This window comes from Acanthaster planci, linkage group LG21 (genome assembly GCF_054643075.1).
Source record: "Acanthaster planci isolate LZ-2023a linkage group LG21, COTS_SCS, whole genome shotgun sequence".
Taxonomy (NCBI): domain Eukaryota; kingdom Metazoa; phylum Echinodermata; class Asteroidea; order Valvatida; family Acanthasteridae; genus Acanthaster; species Acanthaster planci.
Window position 1 is genome coordinate 8,681,705 of NC_141797.1, and position 25,675 is coordinate 8,707,379.

General features: G+C 46.7%; 2 protein-coding genes across 3 annotated transcripts; one reads left to right on the top strand and one right to left on the bottom strand.

Moving 5' to 3' along the window:
* Positions 1 to 93: 93 nt before the first annotated feature.
* On the bottom strand, positions 94 to 18,380 carry LOC110977272 (uncharacterized). Of its 2 annotated transcripts, none has more exons than XM_022231249.2 (13): positions 18,208 to 18,380; positions 15,994 to 17,309; positions 15,051 to 15,219; positions 14,079 to 14,164; positions 13,386 to 13,618; positions 12,815 to 12,975; positions 11,663 to 11,768; positions 10,794 to 10,931; positions 10,289 to 10,474; positions 9,499 to 9,651; positions 8,122 to 9,057; positions 7,842 to 8,024; positions 94 to 5,795 (listed from the first exon to the last, which is right to left on the bottom strand). In XM_022231249.2, exons 2-13 carry the CDS (start codon positions 17,249 to 17,251, stop codon positions 1,923 to 1,925), a joined length of 7,482 nt encoding a protein of 2,493 aa, XP_022086941.2. In that variant the 5' UTR covers positions 17,252 to 17,309; positions 18,208 to 18,380; the 3' UTR covers positions 94 to 1,922. The 2 variants fall into 2 exon arrangements, with proteins under 2 accessions (XP_022086941.2, XP_022086942.2); XM_022231250.2 differs by having other exon boundaries at positions 15,994 to 17,342.
* Positions 18,381 to 19,193: 813 nt separating this feature from the next.
* LOC110977276 (beta-1,3-galactosyltransferase 1-like) lies at positions 19,194 to 25,119 on the top strand. Its single transcript, XM_087131355.1, has 2 exons — positions 19,194 to 19,397; positions 21,318 to 25,119. Exon 2 carries the CDS (start codon positions 21,335 to 21,337, stop codon positions 22,508 to 22,510), a length of 1,176 nt encoding a protein of 391 aa, XP_086987481.1. The 5' UTR covers positions 19,194 to 19,397; positions 21,318 to 21,334; the 3' UTR covers positions 22,511 to 25,119.
* Positions 25,120 to 25,675: the final 556 nt, after the last annotated feature.

Sequence of the window (25,675 nt, forward strand, 5' to 3'; positions counted from 1 at the left end):
CGGCTGCTTTTTCCTACATCTCTTGGTGCGGGTGAACATGTCAACACGAAGTTGATTCACAGCAAAATAACGAATCAACAGTTCACTCGGGGATTCCATAAATATCTCCGCAACTGTTTATAATGATCAAGATTATAAATACACAAAGCAAAAGTATAAATAGTCGAATATAAACAACCAACTGTCTTGTTACCCTCCATATTTTAGATAATTAATGTACTCTGGTGCTTTTGGGTACTTCAGAGAGAAACAAAAATTGTCGATTACAGGAAACTGATATTAAAAGGGAGCAGATCTTGTTTCAAAATTATCACATTGAATGCACAGTGCATGTTCTCCAGTCCAACAGTTTCATCATAATAAGCTGAGATTATCATTCAGAATGATGACGGAAATAATATAGCATTAATTCACTTCAAAACCAAATATCATTCGGTGGGAATATGAGTCCCGAGTTGCATTCAAGTCATATTCAAGTGAGGTCAAGTTTGAGGTTTCATAATATTTGGAAAGGGCAACCCGTCTCCTATTTAATTCCAAATACTTTGCACGATCGTATGTTTAGAAACGTCATGTTCTCAGCTTTTCTAACGATGGCATTATTCGTACCTGGTCTGAAATGTTGAAACCAAGATGGGAACAAGACGCCAAGCTGCCAGAATAATGCCACATTCTCACCTTACACTTTTACCCCAAGTGTTCCATGTACATACCACTAGAAAGCTCTTTTTGGCTGAAGTCAAAAGTACCAATATCTCAATTTTTGGAAAATTCCGACTTTCAGCTCATTTTGTGGTGACAGGTCACATCTAAGGCTTTTCTGGTCACGCGACAATGCGTGCGTAGAATTCTGAAAAGTACATGTATTCACTACCTGACTGTGTTTAACAGAGCTGGGTGAACGCACAGGTAAATATGGATACAAAAGTGTAGAAATAACACCGAAAATGAAAATGCTACAAACTGTAAAAGAAGTATTAAAATGAACAGCCCGACTCCATTTCTACTCAATATTGATCGTGCACTTTACCATCACAATCAAGGAAGGGCAACTGCTCGTCCGTCTTGGGTAACATCGTGCACGTATCCAAATGCACTAAGGCAGGAGACACTGAAGACAAGCCCTCGTATGAATGGGTTTTGGATCTTTCCAGGCAGTATCAGGCATTGAATGCTTCCAGAGTCTGGACGATCTTCCGGGGTGCACGCTCAAGAATATTGCACGTGGTTCAAGGTGGCGTGTACACGGAACAGGTACAGGTGCCTACAAAATTGCAAGGCTCGTCAAGGCCCACTGCAATGTTCTTTACTGCTTGGTTTTTCCTGATTTCAAATATTCCGCTGTGGATCTTGAAGAATCTTGGAAGGGTGTGGGACGACAGATCTTGGGTTTAAGAACCACTGGCAGGTTCGAAACTATCGGGACGGTTTTCCAGTGGCAGCATAAACAATGCTGCCAGATTATCTCAATCTGAGTCACCTATCCTAGTCCACCTGTTACTGGAATCATACATGTGCCTGCCCAAAAATGCATTCAGTAGTCATCTCTTATCCCGGCAAGGAGGTCCTGGGTGTATTTTTTGCCCAGAGGCCTCAGGGAAAGGTTCCACCTCGCATGGCGATTACTATCAAACACTGTTCTCAAATAATAGTATCAACGTTACCAAAGCTTCAAAGTGAAATAATTTAAATAACACACAAAAAAATATTTTCAACACAAATTATACCTATTAAAGAAACAAAATCATGTGGTCCCTTCAGTCAAGTACAATCGAGTGACTGAAATTTGTTGCAACTTCAACAAAGCAATAGGAACAAATTTAAGGAAATTACCGTTAAAGAATTTACAGATCTTGGGAAAATTTCTCTTGTATTATAAAAAGGAAGTCAACTTCCTGATGGACCATGGATACCTGTCTGCATCAGCTTGTACCCTGGGTAGTGTCTGGAGGCAATCCTGAGAGAGTGGTGGCTGGTACTGCTTGGGCAGTTGATGCTTGAACTGGGGCAGTGAGTCGGGGTATTTTGGGATCCAACAGAGGTGGCGGCATCGGCAAGGATCGCTTCGCGCCCGTCTGGAGACTGGTCTGGGATGGAGGTGTCAACAGATCGGTCAGCGCAGTCGGCAAGATGATTTGGGATGGCAGTGCCTGGCCAACTACTTGGCTGCTCACAGACGGTTGAGCCAGGACCAGGTGCGAGGAACGAGGACCAAGTGGCCCCGCGACTGGGCTGGCTGGGTTGACTGGTTGGAGACTCTGCGTTTCTTGACTGGGCAGATTCTTCTGGCTGATCGCATTGCCTACTGCCAGGAGCCTGACAGCTGGCACTTGCCCAGCGGCTCGAGCCTGGTTAAGTATCTGGATGCTGGCCTGCAGTTGTTGGTCAAGCTGAGTGCCTGATGAGGCAGCCGGTGGACTGGTTTTGATGGTAGCAGGTACCGACTGTTGGAGCTTTGTGATTAGCTGCGATGCTTGTTGGGATAGTACTATTGGGACAGCGTTGACCACCTGCCCTGCTTTTTGCTGGTTTTGGACTGGCTGTTGGACGACCTGATGGCCAATCTTGGAGACTGGAATGGTCTGAGGTGACAGTTTGAGCTTCCCTGCAGCTAGCTGCTGCAGGATGACCTGTTGGAGATGCTCCTGGATTGCTGTCGTGGACCCAGACGGCGACCCCTGTGTAGCCGCAGCTGCCACCGCAGAATCTAATGGCCGGGACTTGACAGGCAAGTGAACCAACTGCTGTCGTGCCGGAGTTTGCGCCACCACCTGCACTCCCTGTGGAGCAGCTGGAAGAGCCTTGGTCACCACAATTGGCATGCTCCCAACTTGACTCGGGTCGGTTGTCGGTACAAAAGTCGCTGCTGTCGAGAGGTGGCTGGGATGGACAAGCCGAACGACTTTCTTCGGGCTCGCCACGACCACCTTGGAATCCCCTGCACCTTTGACGACAGCCAACTGTGGCTTCTGGATCGCAGCGGGTGCTGCTTGATTCTGGGTCTGACTGACTTGGGACAGGACCGCTTTCACTGCCCCCTGCATCCCGACACTTTGGTTGGTCAATGCGACAACTGCTCTACCCGTTCTATCTTGGTTGGCTTGGAGTGCAGCTTGTGTGGGGTTTTGGCGAGCATCTGTTGGCTGTGCTGCTCCAGTAGCTTGTCCCAACAGAGGACCGCCGCTTCCCTGAATCGTCTGCTGCTGGCTTCTACTCACACTCGCTGGCGCGGCATTACGAATGACCTGACCCGGCTGCATCACAAACTGAACAGTCTGTGACATGCTCACTGTAGCAGCATTGGTTGTAGAGACAACTAGCGCTGCTGCCTGACTGGTTTGTTTTACAAACTGTCTATTCTGTCCTGTCATGATCACCGGAACTGTGCTTCCCGAATTCCCAACAGATGAAAGACTAATGAGCCTGGGTGCTTGATTGGGACCAGTGCGCACCACAAACTGGGTGCCACTGCTTGTCTGGACAAGATGGAACCTAGTACTTGGACCTCTGGGAGAAACTGACGCTGAGGTAGAGTTCTGTGGGGCCGGGGGTCGCTGTACAATCGGAGATGACTGTCTGCTCTGAGAAGGGACGGTGGTAGCAGATGGCACAGTGGCACAATGCTGGGAACTCACTGGGTTCACGGTCATTTTGGGATGCTTCAACGAAGCGGTGACTGTAGTCTTTGTGGACAGTCTTGTAGGCTGTGCTGTCACAGGCAGAGGCTCAGTGATCGGATGGCAGCTGCTTGCTGAAATTTGAGAGGGCTCAACAGACGGAGCTGTGTGTCTGACACCTAACACAATGGGAGCCTTTGCTGCCCCTGTCGCCTGCTGTGAACGAGTGGAAGGACGTAACTCTCCCGAGGCCGATAATACAAAGTGTTGATTGGCCTGCTCCTGAATCAGTGGCTGCTGTTGCTGTGGTTCCCCATTCTTCTGTTGTGACTGCTGCTTTTGTTGTTGTTGCTGCCGGTACAGCTCAAGCTGCCGCTGCTGCTGTTGCAATAAAGCTATCAATTCCTTCTGTGACAGATTTGAGACGGGCTCTGCCAAACCTCCACGATTTCTGGCCTTTGGCCGGGCCGGCTTGGACAACTTGATAGGCTGCAGAGAGGACAGGTCTGAGATGTTTGTTGCTGGTGGAAGTCGTGCCGTATTTCGCGCGGGGCTGCTGGTGGTTCTTGTCTGCGATGACGTTTTTGGTGGTACGGCCTGGGCCTTTGGCGGGCTGCGTATGCATGTCACCGCCTGCGCCGGGTTGCTCAGTCCTACCCCACAAGTGGTCATGGAGCCGGACTCGGCTTGTTTGCGCTGCATCTCTCTGATCTGTTGCAGGACAAACTGCTGCTGCAGCTGTGGCTTGCCCTGGAGCTGAGACCAGACGCTGGCGTCCACCTTGATTGTGTACACACCGTGTGGCACAGCTCCCACATTATCACCAATCTGAGAGGTACTAGCAGCAGGAGCGGCCTGGCCACTGGTCGCAAGTGGAGCTCTGGCTGGGGATGCACCCTTCGCGAGCTCCTTGTCAGACCAACTGTTTGGCACCGTGGGTAACTTGGCTGTGGGAACAGACACTAGAAGGGAACTGCCCGGCCTGGTGCTGTTTCTCACGGCTGCTACATCCACACTGGACATATACTTGACGTGAGCAGAACCTTGGAGGGCAAGCTGTGAATTCTTTTGATATTGCGATGGCTTTGGCAACATTTTAAAAAGGAGCTCTTTGTCTGTGTCACTCCTCGATGACGGCTGGTCTGGGTTGACTGAATCCCCAAGATCCTTCTTTGGCTCAGTTTTGACGACGCTCTCTTGCAAGTTCGGGTAATCCGGCAGCAGTTCCGACAGACCAGTGGCTAGGCGCTCTCGCAAAATCCCCTTTGCCTGGGCCAGAACTGTGTACAGCCCCGCCAGCGTAAAGTCGTCCATGACTTCTTTCCTCTTCTCTTTGGATTTCCATTTCGGGTCGCCTTCCAGAGTGGTATTTGATGCAGAAGATCTAGTTTCCATTCTGCTTGAACTGTTAACTGGATCAGACACAGTGTCGGCATCAGTGGATGCTGGCTGCACAACCTCTTTGGATGGTTCTGATTCCACGGCAGGGTTTTCTTCTTTGGATTCAGGTTCGTCCTTTTGGTCTGAACTATCAGGGCCAGTGCTCTTGGCAGCTTTGGCCATTTTGCTTAGGCTATTCTTCAAGTTTCTGAAAATGAGATTGTGGACAAACATTGGGTATGTGCTTATCAGCTCCTCGACAGTCTTGGCAACATTTCCTTCCACAGCAGGTGGCTTCCCATTGACCCAGAACAGTTTGTTTAGCAAGGCTGTCACTCCCTGCCCATCCCCGCAGTCTGACAGGGAAGCCGGGTCTAGCTTGGACTTGTGGGCCATCTGGTATCGGGCGGCCTCCGCCCGCTTGATCATTGTCTGCAGTCGGCGGCAAGCGTCGCTCAGGCCATCGTTGGAGAGGTTCTTGATCAGCTGCAGGAGGCTGGTGTTGAGCTGATTCTTGTGTGGGGGGCTGCGTCGCCCACTAGGTCTGGGCCGCTTGGGCTTCTTGGCTGCCTCTTCCTGGACTGGCTCTCCATCCTCTGCTTCCTCACCATCGTCTGGAGTAGCAGAGCCTTGGGTTCTCTTGACGGTGCGCTTCCTGAGCCTCATAGTACCTTCAGTGCTGGCATCCCACTCTTCATCCTGGTCATTAGCCGCCTGGTCTTCCTCTTCGCTCCCCGATTCAGCTTCACTTTCAGATTCCGACGACGATTCCTCTGATGCCCATATGTCCTTGATGTCCTGTTGGAAAAATGACGCATTCAGGTGAACAAAATGACAAACTGTTGACAACAAGCAGGATTTGATTCCAGCGAACTCCACTACCACAACTATGAACAAACACAACACTACAGCATTAAAACAATTAAGTCTTTTACCCCGAACATCCTAGGCAATAAGAATCCTTCATTAGGTCCCATATAAGGAACACTGAAGGATATAGTCGACTCTCGTTAATACCAGGGCCTCGGGACTTACTAAATTGACTCATATTATCCGGACTTCGTCTTATGAGAAAGCTGCTGTCCCGCTTGTCGCATGTGTCACCGATCGACCACATGGTTAAGCATACATCATGTACAACTTAAAGTATATTGTATGCATAACTTTTTTGCACGTACGTGTGATTTGGAATTAATTTCAAAACACTTTATGTTAATGAAAGTGAGATGTAGATGTACTGTTTTATGAATAAAGATTTGTAATAAAGAACAACATAATAAAAGAACAGAGAAACCGGTCAAGTCGAGTTGGAGTGGGTTTCACGTCCTCAGCACGCCTTGATGAGATCTTCATACAACGCATGCATGTGAGTACATTAACATTTTAGTTGGTAACTAACACCAGTGCTGCGCTTGTTGCACAAAAAGGGCGGGAACCGGCTATTGGTGGTGTGGATCGGTCAGTAGAGGGCGAATATCGAGTACTGTACATTTTAATTTGAAACTACACGTGGTTTTGGTGAAAAATTATTTAATTAAGCGAGGGATGCAATTTTTTTTTACAAAAATTGTGGATGTTATTTTCTTAAACACTTTTGGTCTGAAAACCAAAGTTTAGTCACAATTTTCTTATGGGAATTTTAAATGTGAATTTATAGAAGTTTGCAAATCAGATGGGGCGATATTTTTCTTAAAATGGGAATTTATACAATTTCCGAAATCGGATGGGGTGATATTTTTCATGCTACAGTGGGAGAAAGTAACTTTTTTATTTTTTTAATTTATTTTCCGGAGGGAGTTTAGTCGGGGGAATTTTTTTTGGGGGGAAGGGGACTCGTGGCCCAGCATCCTTGCAAGTTGCTCTGCTTTCTCCCATAGTAGAAGACTGTTCAACGGGAGGTTCTTGGTTCTTGCTCCCCAAAACCAACGGAGTAGGGCCTCCTCCACGTCTTCAAAAGTAGCCGTCGAAACCGCTTCCGGAAAGGTTGGAACTTGACCGATTCGAATTTGGCAATGATGTCAGCTTTGTTCTCGAGGATCGCTGACAACGTACTGGAAACAATTCCATACTGGCGCCCGGCATCCGCTTTCTTCCGACCAGTATCCACAGCTCTGATGATTTCCGTTTTCGTTTCAATGGAAAGTCTCTAGCGAGTGATATTGGAAGCTATTTCTTCTCGAACGATGATGTTTCTCGATTGAAGGTACGATAAACGTATGATTCGTTGGAGAAAATATCTCCCTTATATCATCCGTGGGTAGCGAAGCTTTAGTCCAATGAAATATACTTTTTGTTCACTTACGGAAGCGCCTCTCCAAATTCAATGGATTGACTGATTGACAAGTTGCCTTCAAAAACGCTCGCGCTATAGACGAATAACAATACGTTTGCACGCAGCAGGTGCCCCAAAAATGCTCCTCTTAACCGGAATCTCGTAACACGCGAGCTCATATTATGGATTTTTTCCTAATAAGAATGTGCACAATTCAGTCGGGAGCGGCAAATATACTCGTCTTAACCGGAGTCTCATCTTACCCAAGCTCGTATTACCGAGAGTCGACTGTATTACATTACAAACTCAAAGTACTTGAATGACATTCATCCAAACAGTGTGTGTGATATAAATGAAACTGACAAGCTTTATCAACATGTTTCCAATCAGTTTTGTTTTGGGGATTCGGCATCATCTTTGGCTTCAGAATGATTGGAATCAAAACATCAGAAATGGTGGCCTCAAATTGGACACTGTTAAAAAAAGCTCTCATCGAAGGAGGAGGCTACATTCAAAGGAAAGAAGCCAAAACTGAAACAGCACGGACAAAATCTTCTCCCTGCTAAACTAACCTGATCCGTTTCGGGTTCCATCTTGGCCGATTCGTACTCTTTCTTGAACTTCTCCCGGTTGCGCAAGGCAAATTTGGCCAGCCTGGCCTCGTAGGGCGTCAGCTCCAGCAGCAGGTTGGTCAGCTTCTCGTGGAGGTCCTTCTCGCAGCGTCTGCGTACGGGCTGCTTGATGTACGAGGCCACCTGCATTTTGCACAACAAAAAATCCTTGGTCAGCCTCCTCGGAACCACTTTAATAGTGATCTAAAAAAATAATTCTGTCATGCTAAGGACTTAATACCTTTCTTTTTCTTCCTGTGGTGGGTGGTGGGTTCTTGTTCTCTGGTGGGGCAAACTTATCAACCAGCTCCCTTAATGACTCCATGCTGTCGCAGACCAACTCAAACTCCCCTAGAACAGGGAGGACCTCCTTGTGGGGTGGGGGAGGAGAGGATGGTGGGACATGGAGCTCCCCTTCCGTGGGGGAGGTGGCGTCACAGGGCTTTTTGTCAGGCTCAATCAAGGGTTCCAGTTCACTGGCCGCATCCAAAGTCTGGCTGGAATTGTTGTTGGCGTTTTGCTCTCCAGAGGCTGTGATCCCCTCCGATGGTGTAGCAGCCTCTGATCCAACCTCCATTTTGAGGGAACCTTCCGGAATGACATTGCACTCTGTGCCCTGACATCTCATTCCACTCTCAGAGGTGGGATGGTGACATGTTCCAGACTCTTCTCTGATTTCCTCCTTTGTCTCTAGTTTGGCAAGGAGCTTTGGAGGGTCTTCCGGGGATACGTTTTCAGATGTCGTGGAGGAATGAATTGAAGAGGTTTCCCCATTGCACAGCGGTTCAATTCCGTCAGGTTTTGCTACTGCACCCTGCCTCATGGTTGAGACTACAGATTCGTCAGTTATTTGTTCCCGTTTCATTACTCCAGTGTCTTGTGATGGTTGGTGCTTCTCTTCTCGAACTAATGCATCCATTTCATTTTCTTTGGTTGGTCGGCTAACTTTTAAGTCCTCTCGGTCGTCTCCCTCGATGGGTTTTTCACTTTCTGTATCCTCGTCTCCCTCAACTGCTTCTGCCTTTCCTCCGGGTTGGTCCGGGGTCGTCTGGCATTCCCACTGGCTGTCTGACGCGTCGTCCTCAATCTCTGTGAATTCGCTGGTGACGTCCTCAGACTCGGTGCTGGAGATGATGCTTTCGGCATACGTCCCAAAATGGACAGTGGGGGTCAGCTTCTATTCATGAAACAATTCAAAGAAATAATTTTTTCCCTCTCTCAACCAAATCAACGAGGTGACACCGGACGGCTGGTGTTAAAGAAATCCTGGAAAATCGACAGACTTGACACCAGAATGGCTTACTGGCTCAAAATGCACTACTTTGATAAGGCAGTAACACTCATGTGCTTGCTTTGAAATAACTGGATTCCTCAATAAAAGGTTGCCACAGGGTGAACATCAAAATATCACCACAAAGGGTATCAGACCAGCTAATGAAGCTACCTGTGCATTTATACATGTACGTGTAGACCTTTTATCACGCCTTTGCTTGATCTCTCTTCCGATAACCACTAGAGACCTTAAATCTAGAGGCTGGATCCAGAAGCTGATTCCAGAAACAAACCTGCTGTTTGAGAAAACGGCAGATGTTGACAATTCTTTAAAAACAGAACTTGCCTGTCGCAGTCTGCTTGGTCGTGAACGGGGCGTTTCCACGGTGACGGGTTTCGGCCTGGGAATCTGTTTCCGCAGCGCTGGGGTTTTGCGAAGTTTACGCGGCCGAGGTGCATCTTGCTCTGCTTCACGGTCTTCCCTTCCCTCGGATTTCACCTGTGACAGAATACAAGAATTAAACAACAGAGCAACAACAGCAAATGAGCATAAAAAGCATTCCGCTCCTTCCTTTTTTTGAGGGTTCAAAGTCAAATATTGAAGTGGCATTTTGTGATATTTGGAAAAAGTAACCTGTCCATTTAATTCCAGTATTTTTTCGCCGGATCCGATATTTGAAAATGTCATTTTCTCAGCAATTTCGACGATAGCATTATTAGCGCCCGGTCAGAAATGTTGAAACAATGTCAGAAACAAACACATACCACTGGAAAGCTATTTTTCTGCTGAAATAAAAAAATACCAATATCTCAATTTTTGAAAATTCCGATTTTCAGCGGGTCACATATTTGCTACATTAGACAGTGTCAGGACGTCAACATAAGGCCATGATCTGCTTTAACGGATGTGCCAGAACAGTGCGTGAGTACAAAACAGATGAGGGGATGAGACATCGTTTATTACATCCTTCACTTGAGACCTAAGGAACACTCCGTGGCTCCGTTTGTCAGCTGTCCCTGGGAACACTGGACGCCACATCATGGAACTAGGTCCTCCGTCGTGAACAAGGTTAGAAAACTTTAGTCAACTGCGCAAGCGGCAGGTGCCAGCAGAGGGGGGACATCCCCACACCCACCTTGTCCCTCTTGGCCGCCTTGAGGAGGTCCGGGTACTTGGACTGGCGGTAGATGCGCAGGTCGGCCCCGCAGAAGTGTGGGAAGTGGATGTAGGAGTTGGCCTCGCCGTCCACACCCAGGACAATGGGCCTCAGCTCCTCCACGGGTTGGGACAGGACACAGCGTCGGACCGACAGCTGGGTTTCCTGCACAGCAAATTGGATTGCTTTTTTTCATTATCTGACTTCGGGACGAGTTTCGGAACATGTAACGGCAGGCTATGTAAAGCCTCAGCTTTTGTCTCTAGCTTCAGTCTTTTAAGGGAAGAATGCGAAATTGAAAGCGGTAACTCCAAGGTTCTACACCTGACGTCTTGGAAAATACCTGCCTGCTAAAAAGGGTCAGGTCAGCCCGAAGTTCCAATTGTAGCAAGATCAATTTTTAAGTGTTTGCTGGTCCGCCTTTTCAGCCGGAGTATTATTAGCATGCCATAAAACTGCCGAGGTGAGAGGGGATGTCACTTACAAAGAGCTGGTCGCACAGAGCTTTGGTCACCCAGACCCTCTCATAGTAGGTCAGCTCGTGGTACTGCAGCTTGTCCAGCGGGAAGTAGGGACCGAGCACCTCAAAGAACCTCTCCGGGACCCCGATCTTCTCATAGACCTGCCAGGAAAAAACAAGGTGCGACTTTTAACAGCAAAGCCGGAAATGGCAATCTTGCGAACCTGTGTAAAATGGTCGTCCTACCTTCCAGCGCTCCAGAGAGATGAATTCCTTCCCCCGTGTCAGACACTAGCTACACCCCCCATTTCCAAGTCGAGCGAATTAAACTATGGCAGTACTTTGTGCCCAGAAAGACACAGAACCGTAACAGAAGACTTTGAGATGCTTGGTGGAAGCAAACATACCGGTCCTTTACCAGTTCTGAGCGTGCCCGCACTGTTCTGAGCGTGCCCCCACTGTTCTGAGCATGCCCGCACTGTTCTGAGCGTGCGTGCACAGTTCTGAGCATGTGCAGTCGTGTGAAAAAGACTGGTATGTCAGCTGTCACCAGCGACTCAAAGTCTCCTGTTGAGTAGTCACAAGTTACCTGAAGTCAATCACATCATGAGTCCCAAATCAGGACCCCCCCCAAAAAAAATCAGACAAAAGTGTGACAAAGGCTGTCCTTTTGTCACTGTTCTTCCTCATTATTTCCTGATTTGCTTTCTGACAAACTCAGTTCCGGCCGTTCAGAAGACAATCTCAAGTATACTCCACCTTTGAAATCAAAACTGACGCATACTCACGGAATGCCCTCAATGGCCGTGGCAAGTGGAACACACCGGGCTGCAATTTCAACAATTAATTTGTGTCTTTCTTCACAGACTGTACTTTTCACGAACTGTACTCACTTTGATGGGATCTCTCAACTTGTCCAGGACGATGTACCAGCCACGCACCCATTCCCTGAGGCGTGCCTCCCAAACTTTGTACGGCATAGGTGGCTTCTTGCCGAGTCTGCCGAGAGAGGAAATGAAGACACCTGAGTTTCAACTTGTTCACTTGGACAAGACAGGTGACGTGACCGTCACCCATTACAGCACCCAGATGCAAATTTACAGTTTACCGGCATCTTCATTCCCACACATATGTGTATAAAGCTACGAAAAAAGTTTTACAGGGTTTGCCTCACTTTCAATTCAAGATGGCCGTCTACAGAAGAAGAACAATAGACGATATTCACAGGGGACCCAATTTCAGTCAGATTCCCCAACACAGTGTATTCATTTAAAAATGTTAAAGATAAAGAACCAGACTCTATTCCAGGATTTCATTCCGACCCCCTCCCCCGAATCACCGGGTACCATCCCATTAAGGGTTCCAAAGGTATACATGTACACTTCATTCAGGAATACGACTGAAATTGGGTCTCCCACAAATACGGTCATTACTTTGGTGACAGCGGTGGTACATCACTCATACATGCATTTGGATATTAATATTAATAATAAGCTTTATATTGCGTCTTACAAAAAATAAACTAAAAACAAAATTATAATACACGTACATTAAACAAATTACAATCTAAACTTGAAAAGATTGACAAAATCAGAGACTTTTTGAAACAAAACTCACACAATCAGAATAAAATTAAGAATTAACTGGACTGAAAGCCCTGAAATAACCTACAAGGAGCACATGAATAGTTTGATGACCAGTCTTTGTAAAAGTTAAAAAGTGAATCGTGTATTTCTCATGATAATTACACAATAAAAGCCCTTTAAAATAAAATCATCGAAGTTTAGATGTAACACTGACGATGTTTTGTCTTTGCCTGATTTCAGTTGGGGGATCCTTCCTGAGGTTTGGACAAGCAACGGTAAATGACCCAGCCGTCAGGTTTGTTCTTTGAAATTGGTGGAAGAGGCACCGGCGCTGAACGCGGGCAGGCACTGTACATGTCCCCCCTCCAGGTAAGTGTAGTGCCAACGCAGTCACGTCTGCTAACTCTGATCTCAAGTCCACGAGCTGCGCAACATCCAAGCAAATTCGCCCATGCCTACCTCGTGCGTTGGTAAGGGGTACTGAGCAGGGAGGTGAAGATTCGCCGCAGCATCGTACTCTCCATGGGAATGGCAAACGAACGCTCCAACTCAAAGAAACTGATCTCGTCCAGCTCCAGCACGGACTGGCAGAGACACAGGAAATGACCGATGGCTGGAATCTGCAAGTCATATGAAGGGGTACCTGTTTGAATGCTTGTACCGTTCTAAGCAGGTCCTGCCGTCTCGTCGTGTCGCAAGTCAGTTTTTTTCCAAAAGACAAGTTGGAAGTCATATTTCCACCAGTCAAGTCATATCACAAGCCATTTTCTCGCGAGTCAAGTCGCGAGTCACTTTCTCTGAAGTCAAGTGGTACGTCATTTTTTCCAAAGTCAAGTCACAAGTCATTTTTCCACAAATCAAGTCAAGTTGCATGTCAATTTCCCCAAAATCAAGTCACAAGTCAATTTTTCCAAGTCAAGTGGAGAGTCATTTTCTCCAAAGTCAAGTCGCAAGTCATTTTCTCCAAAGTCAAGTCTGATTCAAGACTAAGTCAGATAATTCAGGTCCACGGCTCTGCTAGGGCGCATACCTCCCAGAGGGACTTCATGTACGTCCAGTGGGCCTCGCCGATCAGCTGCTTATCCCAACCCAGCAGGTCCTGCCGCTCCTTCAGGATCTCATCCCGCCGGTCCACGATCTTCTGCCGCTTCTCCTCCCGCTCCTGCTGCTCCAGTTCCCGCCCCACATGGAAGGCCAGGGGTGTGGCCGAGGCTTGCTCCAGGGCACGGGCCGCCAGCCGTGTGCAGGCCCGCCGCAGCCGACCTGAGGAAGGGGGCCACGACAGAGAGAATATTAGGACAGCGTGAACTGCACAGAAGCAAGCTCTGACAGCACCCCAGCTATTTTCCCTGCAACACTGACGGAAATGTAGCACGATAGATAAGTCGCAATAGCACCGCAGCAACGAAAATGTAGTGCCCGCATGGAAAGGAACGCCTTCCTTGAATAATTCAGAGCAGAGTGTATTTTCGGAGAAGCGAACAGGGGCGGGGTCTCGGCGAAGAATGTCCCTACAACGTTGTTACAACAACAATCTCTTTGTGCAACAAGGTGCGGAGATTCCTGTCAATGATTCAACACAACTCACTTGTGTCTCTTTCCCTTTTGCACAATGAGTCTTCAGTCTTAAATTTTCAGTGACCAACGAAGACCTCTCTCGGAAGTTAGTTGTCAAAAACAACGAGAGCACCAATCTGGGTCAGGTCCCGTGACGGGTACATACCTGACGACAGTTCCACGGTATTTGGAGAGCCGTCACCGTACTTGCCATTCGACGTGACGTACAATGTTGTCTTCTCCTGAAGTGGCCTGAAAAATACGAGGGAAATACGACTCGGTAAGGAAAGGTTTAGGGGCTGAATGACAAAGCTGTAACAATGTGGGATCTCTTGAGTATTTTTGGTCCAAATACTAGGTATATAGGCTATGGGCTTTCCTTTATCATGATGCTGCCATGTTTGTCTTGTTCCCTGTAGATCCATTGACAATAATACAACTTCACATATTGATAAAAGGGAACAGACTATTTCTCCTTCCGGCCTCAGTTTGGCTACACTGATTTGAATGGAAGGAAAGCAAGATGGCTGCCACATGATAGAGGTCTGTTGGCACCAGGTACCCATTTCTGTAGGGGTCGAGTACCCAGGGCAACACAAGTTTGCTCCCAAAAGACATAACCAGAAGTACAGCTTTTTCACGGTGCAAATTCTCTCATGAATTTCCCTGCGCCATGCTGCCACTCTTTAGTCACTATCTGTTCTTTGTAGCACAGCGCATGGAGTCAAACCTCTTTAACAAAGAGCACTGTTAAGACACCTTTCTGCTCATAACAAGGAGAAATTTGGGGTCATAATTCTTTGTTCATCATATTTCATTTCTGATAATACAAGGTTCCTGTTATGACGAGGTAATCTGGAAAGTCCAAAGACCTGTTATTTTAATAGTGAGGTTCAAATTTAATAATTTCGCACATCAATCACAACTGTCAACTTACAGTTGTGTCCCTTTTAAGAAATGCGGAATCAAAACTGACAGATGCCATGATGTCCAAACATTCTAGGCACAAGATGCATACCACCAGAAACTAAGAATCTGGCATTTTTGGCACCGGGTATCCAGGCATCAGGGTATCCAAGGATCCACGTAGACGTATCCGGTCAACCGGATATCCATCACGACCTTGGTGGCACCTCACCTGGAGAGCAGGGCCAGCTTCTGCTCAAAGACGCACTCCAGCGTCTGGGCGTACTTGGAGATCTGGTGCTTCATGCCGTTGTACCGGTAGCAGTTCTCCAGCATCTGCCGCATGTCCGCCGCAAACTCTGTGATGTCCTGGTACTCCTTCTTGAAGAATTTGGACTCGACTGCGCAACAGAGGACAAGTGATAATGGTGACAACACAACGTGAACATTATCCTTCGTTCTGTGTTCTTGTGCGAAAAGCTCCCCCATATAATCTATTATACAGATCAGACATATCACAGTAGACCTGCAGAAAAACTTGAGACATACGGGTTGAAAGTTGGCACACTTGTTTGGATCAGTTTTACAGTTTGTAAGACTGATCTGTTGAATTGTTAGTCTTTGTGGTACGAGCACACTCTCGGAATGTGCACTATAATGTTAGCATCAGTGTTGTAGTCAAAATCCTTTAAGACCATCACAAAAACCCTCAAGATTTCCAGTTTGAAATCAAGTCACAAGTTATTCCGAGGAAGTGTTCTAAAAGCATTCAGTGGTCCTTGTTCAGACCTCTACTTAAGACTACATGTGGATGAGCTTGTGACTGGTCTTATGTCTGATCATGTGACCCGTCTTGTGACTGGTGTTATGTCTGATCATGTGACCCGTTTTGTGACTGGTCTTATGTCTGATCATGTGACCCGTCTTGTGTCAGATCATGTGGCTGGTCTTGTGGTTAGTCCTGTGAATCGTCTTATGAAAGGTTTTTTGACTGGCCATGTGTGGTTTATGACTAGTCTAGTAAACAATCTTGTGACTGGTCTTGCGTCTGGTCTAGTGATGGTCTTGTGACTGATCTTGTGGCTGGTCTTGTGACTGGTCTTGTCTGTACACCAAGCTGGCTTTGTGGGTACCCACAGGCATGACAGGGGACAAGCTGTACAGGGCCTGCTTACTTTTTCTCAGCCACATGGGGTGCTTGATCCTGATTTCGTAGTCCCACAGAGTCTCTGTGTCCACGGGTTCCAGGAACGGCCAGACGAAAGACTTGCACTTGTCGCCGAAGATCTCCGTCAGGATGCGGTAGCCCTGCATAAGCTCGTCCGACAGGTCGGGGACATAGATCATGGTGTTGCCCCGTGGCTTGGGTTGCGTCTTCTGGCCAGAGGACGACGACTTAGAATGGGTGTCTGTGTCTGTCTCGACAGGTTGACTGAGGGAACGGTTTGACAAATCCGGAGGACTCATAGCACGACTTTCGTTCACTACGTCAGATTGTCCTTCAAGGGCATCATCAATTGTGATCTTTTGGGAGGCTGACAGTGGTGGCATATCCCTGTCATCCTTTTTTAAACTACATGTATCTTCTGATTTCTCGTCTACTTCAATGTCAATTTCACATAGCCCTGAATTCGCAACTGCAACAAATGCATTGGAATCGGACTCTTGAGGTGTCGGCGTCCGCGCAGTTGGTGTGACATTATTGCAAGCGCACTCCTCCGGTTGGGTGCTATCGTCAACTATATGTACACAAACTTGTCCTTTGTCACTGTCTATTGCACCGGGTGCACTGATCGGCTGGAATGATTTCGAGACCGATTCAAGTTCTGTTTCGACCAGGCTGGACTTCTGATCGGAAGCACCTGCCAAGGGTGGAGTACTTGATGGAATGCTGGAACCAGCGCTTGGCAGGGTGTGCTGATTTTCAGGAGAATTTGACATCTCATGTTTGGACGAGGTGGCTTCCTCAACCAACATGTTACTTTCCTGGCTCGTGTTGTCTAACTTTTCCACCGAATCATCATTAGAATTTTCTACTATTCTTTGCAATGCCCCTTGTATGCTCTTGTTCAAGCCTGACATATCCTGAGTTCTCAAGTGGTTCAAATCCTTTCCAATAGAATCAGGCTCCTTCCTTCTGAGGCACGCGGGGTCCGCAGCTGAAAGCTCTAAGTCCACATTATTTTGCACGCTGGAGTCATACGAGGTGAAAGAGCTGTTCTGATTGGAAAGTTTGGGCGGCAGTGGACAATCCTCCTTATCTGCTGCAGTGATTGGTGGATTCGCCACAACACCCTCTGTTGGCAGCGTTCTCTCGTCCAATGGGAGAGTCTCTTTGATGAGCAGCGGAGGGCCCGGCGACTCGTCCAGACACCCATTCAGGAGGAGTTTCTTGCTGGGACTCCCGGACGCATTGCAGACTCCCTGCTCCATGCTTGGACCCAGTGAACCCCCAATTACAGCATCGTTCCAGACAGATGGCTCACCGTCCCTAATGGGAAATCGAACACAATTCAACCTGAAGCTGAGAACAGAAGGTTGTTAGAATTAAGTGACTGTTGTTTTGACCACAAAATAACCTTCGTGAACCATACTTCGTCCTCTGTACAGAAATGTGTGAGCCAGTTTATTTGACAGGCCAGGAAGGCCTGCACATTGAAATACATTCCATGCGCTCAATTTTTTTCTGAACATTTTAAAATGTTTTTGATCTTGGATCTCACCATATCCACCCCCATCCCTACAGAACAAGCACACAGTTACAATTTGCTAGGCCCATCCATCTTTTTTTTTAAATACATGCAGGACTAGGCCTTAGGCCTAGTTGCCTCTTTTGGAGAATTAAAAGCCGACTCTTCCCCAATTTCCTTTTTCAAAAGAAATCGAGAGGGCACTTTTTATGCTAATGACTCAGCAGATACTATCACTTGAATGAGTACACTGCACTCCCTGACCAAGGCTTTATTTCAATTACTTGACTTTGACAACAACTAGCCTGCCCAAGGCCTACATTTTAAATTTTTGTAGTAAAAGTTTGGTCCCACAACCTGACATTGACAACATTTACAGTACAAGTTGAACTTTAGTTAAGAGTAAACAGGTGGCACATAGGCTACATGTACAACTCGCTGCATATGTCGGCATTTTAAGAGAAAAGTCTTCCTTTCTGTAATCTCACGTTGAAGTGTGATGTCTTCACCCTCACACACCTCACCAAACTTTTCCATACAAAGCCCACGTTTAGAATCTGGAATGGTCAACACCGTACACCGTTCTCAACTTTCGCACATTTTCCTATCCCATTCACTTGACAAAGACCCGTTTTTTCAACCGAACGACGCACCCGCACAATTTCCTCTCCCAAATCACTACCAAAACAGCCTTCCTACCTCTTGGTCCGTTGACTGGAAAATCATAAAGTCTTCGTCCTGCTTTCTCGACAGGTGTTTAAGGGTTTTGTGCTACTTATGCGGGTAAAGTGTAGTAAAATTCGCCGGCAACTTCGGCAAAGTTTCATTCATTTTCTCCAACATGAAATCGACGTTTTACCCAGACTGCATCGCGCGTGCGACCCAGAGTGCATCTGGATCATGACGTCATGATTTGCATATTGATATAGAGGTCGCACTCCATGCAAAAAGCACTCGGCAAGTGTTCGCGTCATGGTTATTAATGTTTTCAGCACCAGTAGGCAAATGCTTTATCGATTTTTAATGAACGATTAAAGTACAAACGTAAGAATTTTTTACTGGCTTTTTCCAGTTTGAATCTTAATTGGGGCATACTTTTTGAGAAGGACGTAAACTAAAAGCCCAAAATCGGCCATCTCATATAATTTTTGAGAGCCTCTTTGGGGGAGGCTAGGGTAGGCGGGCCCATTCGCCAGTGTGGATATCATTAAAACATGCTGCCACGGTTCATTATGTGTCCTTGCAAATTATCCACTTCCGTAGTTTATGTCAAAAGAATGCAACATGAATCTTGTCGATTTCTCACCGAACCATATGAACTGTATTAAAGTGGCCTCAGTGAAAAGCCAAGTTTTAGTGTGTTCAAAAGAACGTTTTTGTTCGTACAGGCTTGTATTGAGCCTAGCCACGCCGTGTCACTTAGGAGACACAATCATAATAGACTTTTAACAAAATATGATAAATTCTAGACACGCAATGAAACCAGGCGTTTTACCAACGTGCTCTCTGTGTTGCATGGCATATCCAGCAGCCTGAGTGGGACTTTATGTGTGAGAAAACGAGAGTTAATAACGTTCGTGCTCTGGCTTTGGTCAGCGGTCAATAATAATCAATAATTCATTCTATCGATCCCGTTAAGCAGAAGAGCCTTGCGCAAAAACTTAAGCATTTTAGCCTTTGTTTCTTGTTGTTTTCAACCACAGCACATAATACTTTCACTCAGTGTTGCGTCTTGCTCGAGCCGGACGTCAGCTTCACACGCGGCAGAGATAACCACGCCAACTGAACAGAGCCGACATGGTCAACTTCACGTGGGATCGACTTCAGAACTTTGTCTGATACGAGGGGATATGGGCGAACAACTTTTCTTGATTTGTCAAGCCGTTAAGGTAGGCAACGTCGTTTCATTGTCTAGACCTTCGTTAATTTCATCCAAACACCTACGGCGCAAATGTACAGGTCTTTTCCTGAACGCACGCTTTGGGGCTCAGATCAGAAGTTACTTTCGACCACTGTAGCCTCGACGTCAGCCGAGCACTCAGAAAGTCATTGGGTTCTTGAAGTAGCAACCGGCTCGCGATTTGTGTGGAACGGACGGTTCGTTTGTTCTATACTACGTAGATGTTACCCACAGTTTGGAATTTCATGGATTGATTCATGTCTAGCAAAAATACTGAATGGGTTCCAGATATCACAAAATGGTTCTTGGGGTATTTTTGAAAGCCTTTCAAGATCATTCTCCTTATCAGGAACTTAGAAGTAAATTTAGAGATACATGTATCTTAAAAAAAATCCAGCTTGAGATATCGTGAAACGTACCTTGGAATGGATTAATGCGTGGCAGGTATCTCTTATCGACATCTGTGATGTGAATGTCTTTTTTTTTTTTACTTATAAAGTAAGATCCCGTGCCGTGTGATCCTACAAAAGAGATTTGGATGGAGTTAATTAATGATGTTGTCCAACTTTGTGAGGAATTCAGACATTACACTCAGCGTTCCGGAGATTAAAATATCACTTTTTTAATGGCAATGATCGAGTGGGCTGGTTTAGTTTTTCAAACTTATTCGGTGTTTTATTAAATCGGAAATGGTCGCATTTGACAGACATACTGTTTAATTTTAACGATGCTGGCTTGTTGGGCCCAAAGATAGGTAATAAGTTGGGGTTTGCTTTCTAGCTCATGACTCAAATCTCCCATTTAGAAACTGTCTCCAGAATAATTGTGGCCAAACCATCGATTTTCATTCAGCCCGCAGGATTTGAAATTGATTTCTCGGCCTGGTCTTCTACCACATGGTTCGATTCACACACATGCATGCGCGTCAGGTGGCAATGAGGGCTCCCTCTAATCCGCTTGCTGTCATGAACGGCCATTTCAATGAGCTTTACATTATAGGATCTTAAAGGGTCAGATTAATAGGTGGAGCCCGCTTTCCTCGTACCCGTGGATCTATCTGGGGACACTGGTGGCCAGAAGTTTCTCTGACCCTTCATTGGACGCGGAATTCGTTTGAATCGTGACCAAGATGTGTGAAACAAATCTGCGTGCCCAAGATGCCTGCACAGGTTCAAGTCGAGCATCGATCATGGAGGCAAGGTGTACTTACGACGCTTCGCGATTCCTGCATAAAAGGTCGTCGAGGTCTCGACCAATCCTGTTTTCAGCTGTGGGTCACGATGGATCCCCATACTCATTGCGACGCACAAAGGACTCGACATTTAATTCAAATATGTCAGCACTCAAAGTCCAATCATAGAGAATATTAACATTTGGGACGCTACCTTCCAACAGGGTCCCTACAGACTAGAATCGGAGTACTCGATTTACTTGATAATTTGTGATTCCATTCATCAAAATTGTGTTTCCGGAGTTCAGCCAAATAACGACTCTCGTTTTGCTTTTTGTGCTTCAGAATGTTGCTTCTCGCTTGTGTTTATCGTTTGGGTTTTTTGTATCGTGTTAGTGTATTTTTTCCTCTGTTCGCTTTGGTTTGTTTTTACTCGTTACTCGACAGATTGCAGGGGTTAATGGTCATGACATTAGATACCACTTCGATAAAGCGGTGACCTAAGAGTGACGTCACGGTTACGCGGGCGACAGTCGTCTGGGAAAAGTACAGTGCAGTTTCATTACTAGCCCTATTATAGTGGTGCAGAGTAAGATCAGGTACCTGATCAACTGGCTTTCTTTTCCCAGATTAAATCACCAAAATGCCGAAATAAAACCCCTCTGTCGGAAAAGCTGTTCACGATGAAATGAATTTTATAAGAACTCCGGATAAATATCATTTCTCTTTATAATGCAGGGGCTGCAGACTCTACCATGGGGCTAATCGCTATAGACGCAGTAGTCATCAATCGTCCTCAAACGGTCTCCTTGGTAGCAATATGTGTGATCTGGGCTGTCACCATCTTACTGGTCATCGACACCAAGGTGAATTACTCATTGAACTCGCCGGACGAGGGCTGCGCGTGTGCATCTCGGGTTCAGGGGAATGGCACAGCGTCGGCGAAGGGCGACCATGTCCAGACGCGTACCGTGACCAAGTGGCTGACGTATTGCCGTAAAGAAAACGCCGTGGCAGGTGCAAGTGGCGGGATCCGACGGAGCAAGTCCCGGCGAATGCAAGTCAGGAGGAAGCCGCATCTCGTCAATCCGCATCCGTACAGCTTCACGATCACCAACGCGGACGCGTGCGTCAAGGGTGCCAACACCAACGGCTACGTGGACGTCCTGTGCCTCGTGTACACGGCTACCAGCGACAGTTACTCACGCACGCTGATCCGCAAGACGTGGGCGAGCGCCAGGCGCGTCAAGGGCAAGCGTATCGTCACCATGTTCCTCCTGGGCCAGCGAGGCGAGGAGACTCAGTTCCTCATCGATCTGGAGAACAACCATTACCACGACATCATCCAGGAGAACTTCCACGACTCCTACTACAACTTGACGCTCAAGACACTGATGGGCCTGCGCTGGGCGGCCCAGTTCTGCCCCAACGCACGCTACATCCTTAAGGTCGACGTGGACATGTTCGTCAACGTCTACAACCTCTTGGACCGGCTGGACAGCGCCCCGACGCGGAACTTCGCCGAGGGGAACCTCAAACCCGTGACCAAACCCATCCGGGACCGGCACAGCAAGTGGTACACGTCCCCCAAGGTCTACCCCAACGCCACCTACCCGCCGTACCTGGACGGACCGGCCTACCTCATGACCGGCGACCTATCCGCCCGCATCTTTGGCACCTCTCTCCACACTAGGTTCCTGCCGTGGGAAGACGCCTACGTAGGGATCATCATGCACAAGATCAAAGTGGAGCTCAAGTACAACGGGAAGTACGAGAATCACCTGGACTACCACAAGGAGCAGGAGATGCTGCGGAAGATCAACGAGTGCATCACGTTCCATCTTGGGGAGGACAAAGACGAGAACAAGGAGAACATTGTGATGGTTTGGAACCGCGTGCGCATGCTCAACGACATCCCTGTTTTGGATTGACCGGGGTGATGGATTTGTCTGAACAATGCACAGACACATGCTTTTTTTCAGTCTTGGGTGTGTTAGGAGGCATAGACTGACGGTCGATTCCATCGCGGGCAGTGATGCAGTCGAGTCAGTTAAAAATAAGGCCGCCTGTCCGAATCACTTGGCTACGGCTGGGATTTACACAGGAGTTAATGGGAAAAGGCCGCGGCCACTGCTATAGACTCTGCGTAATTTCCGGCCGTAGCCAAGTGATTCGGACACGGCCTAATATTGCAAGCCCATTACAAGTCCATCACGAGTCATCTAGTCTTATCTCGAGTCACAAGTTGCAGTTCAGATGAATTATAACAAAAACATCATCTTGTTATTGATCACCCTGTTACTTGTGACTGTGTGAACGACTAACAACTGGACTTGGGAAGAAGATTCGCAATGAACTCGACCACAAGACTGCTCATCGGAAGTCCATCACAGTGAATTCACCCGTAGCAAGGAATTCCAATTCATCTGAACTGTGACGTGACATTAGACTGGTTTGTGACTGATACAGACAACTTGTGTTGGACTCAGCTTCAAACCTGCGCCTCCTCACTCCAGTCAAAACGATCAATACTAAACAGCTTGTTGGAGTGTGCCTTGTGAAACGATAATTATGCACATCAGCATAAGAAACATTCCTCTGTCCAGAGGTCGAGAAGGAAGTAAAATTCTGGATTCTGGTACCAGGAAAACTTTATGTGAATGTCAAAACATTGCAAAACGTTTGCGAAAAGGGAATCAATTTAGAATGCGGAGTTCTGCCACGCTATGAAGGACCTCGAGAAAACCTTTCAAAGAAGAGGGAAAATCAAAATAGCCCGACTAGTACTAGTACTACTGCTCGTAGTCTCACGCACAAAAAAATAGAGACAGACGCCATCTAGTGGTAGGGGGCGCTGTTCAAAGTGGGCGGTGCCTTCAACGACACTCTGGGGTACAGTCCACCAATTCAAGCCCCATTGAAAACAACGTAAATTTAACATTGTTCAGAACTCAATAACATGCATGCCGACATCCCTGGGGTTTCTGAAACAAAATTTACTTCTGGCTTTGACCTCTTTCGTACAAAACTATTCAAAATTCAAAAAGTTAAATTCCCAAAAGTCTGCATGCAGCCATTTTTCAATTGGCACATTCTCGGGCACTGAGGCCATTATCCAATTCTGCCCTCAGATGTAGGCCCCAAAACCGGGGAATGGATCCTGGTAAATATTTACACAATGTCACCATCTCGGGGCCAAACAATCTCCTTTTCAACAGAAATTATTTCTTGAATACGGGCGTTTCATAACAGTGCGCCTCCAAGAGTTTGCAACGCATCGCCCGTATTAGTGAACTGCACCCTCTGTGGTGCCATTGAATGGGATAGTACAATACAGCCTGCCACTGGACATAGGCAGCAACAAGCATGCGTTAGATTTATAGTAAAGATTGCGGTAACACCATGTATTTTTCTCTTCTTTGAGTATGTGTGGTTCTGAGAAGAACCGGTGAATAACTCGACGTTTCGAACAGTGTACTCTGTCCGTTCTTCAGGAGACTCAGCATGCGTTATTCTGGTACTGTTAAAGGGTTTTTAAAACGCAGCGGCGTAGCCAGTTGGGGGTGGGGGCAAGGGGCCTGCCCCGTGGGAACCCTCCTCAAAACATCTTTAAGACATCAAGACATATTTAACAAGGCTCTTGATGACTGAGCCTGAAGTTATAGAAATTCAGTCTTGATGCCAATGGGGACGTCGACCTCTGCAGGAAGTCTCTTCGACCCTCTTGCCCTCTCTGAGAATTAAGATCCCGACTACGTCACCGAAAAAAAAACGATGATAATCCCGCCGATTTGGATGCTTTCACCCGGGATGACAGACACGCATGCGCACCCATGAGGCACGCGCAGAGTGAATGACTGAGCGAGAAACTGGACAAGATGGACGCACCAATAATTGCTCCAGCAAAGTAGAAATTATTTCCAGAATACATGTATTTGTTTTCGTGACGAATTAGCGTCACCGCATAGCCGAGGACGTGGGTAAACCGAGCGTGACTGTTGCTTAGCAACTGCTGAATAGGTTATTAACAGAACAAGGGCCAGAGAACACTTCACGGAACAATAAGAAAACATTCCGATCTGCTCTCGACAAGGACGTATTAAATACAGATTGTGCCTTTGCTTTACGCTGCATGTATCTTGGTATTGCATGGGTATTTATCCCGGGGCAAGGGGGTAGCCATGTTGTTATTGTACCATTCAAAGCAACGAAACCAAACTGAAGTTGGAAGAAAAAACAGTCTGTTCCCTTTTATCAATATAAAAAGTCGTGTTACTGTTGTCGACGGGTCTACAGGGAACACGACAAAGAGGACAGCATAACGATGTGGTCTGTGAGAGTACGACACAATGCTTTCCCCATTTTAGGCTCGTCTGTCAAATGCAGTCTTTGTAAATGCATACACCTTTACGTCCACGTTAGCTTTATTTTCAATTTTCGATTTGGCATATTTGGCGATTTTCGTGATTTTTCATTTTGAAGCAAATTGTTGGTTTTTTAGCAACGGTGCGATGTTATTTCCATGAAACAAGCCTCAATGTTACAGCTATTTCAGCACTAAATTTTTTCAAAGTTTTAGATATTTTGCTATCTCAGTGTTTTTTCTCTAGTCATTTCTGTTGTGTGCTTTGATGTTTCAGTAATGACGCCACAATGTCTATGAGCTCGGTTTCCTCACAAAGGAAGGGTTAAATGGTGTCCATACACATGAATATATGTACACTAACAAGATCCTCAACTGATTCCGAAACAGTTTTTGAAAAATCAACTTTCCAAATGACAATGGTTTGTTCCAGTTTGCTTATCCCCGACACATCTGCCGACAATGGATTTGCAGATTTTACCCCATTGGATTTCTGTCGGGATAAAAATGGATTGAATCAGGGAACGTGGTTCACCTAGGCACCATTTCAAAATTCTTATCGGGTAGGTGTCGGACAGAACTGTCCGACCGATACATTTATTATCGGTTGGCTATTACGGTGTTCTCAAGAGGCCAATTCTACCCGATAAATGCCTTTACATTGCATTACTTCCAAGACTATGTGGTTTCAGGGGAGCAACACCCCTTCCATCATTCATTCAACACAAGTCAC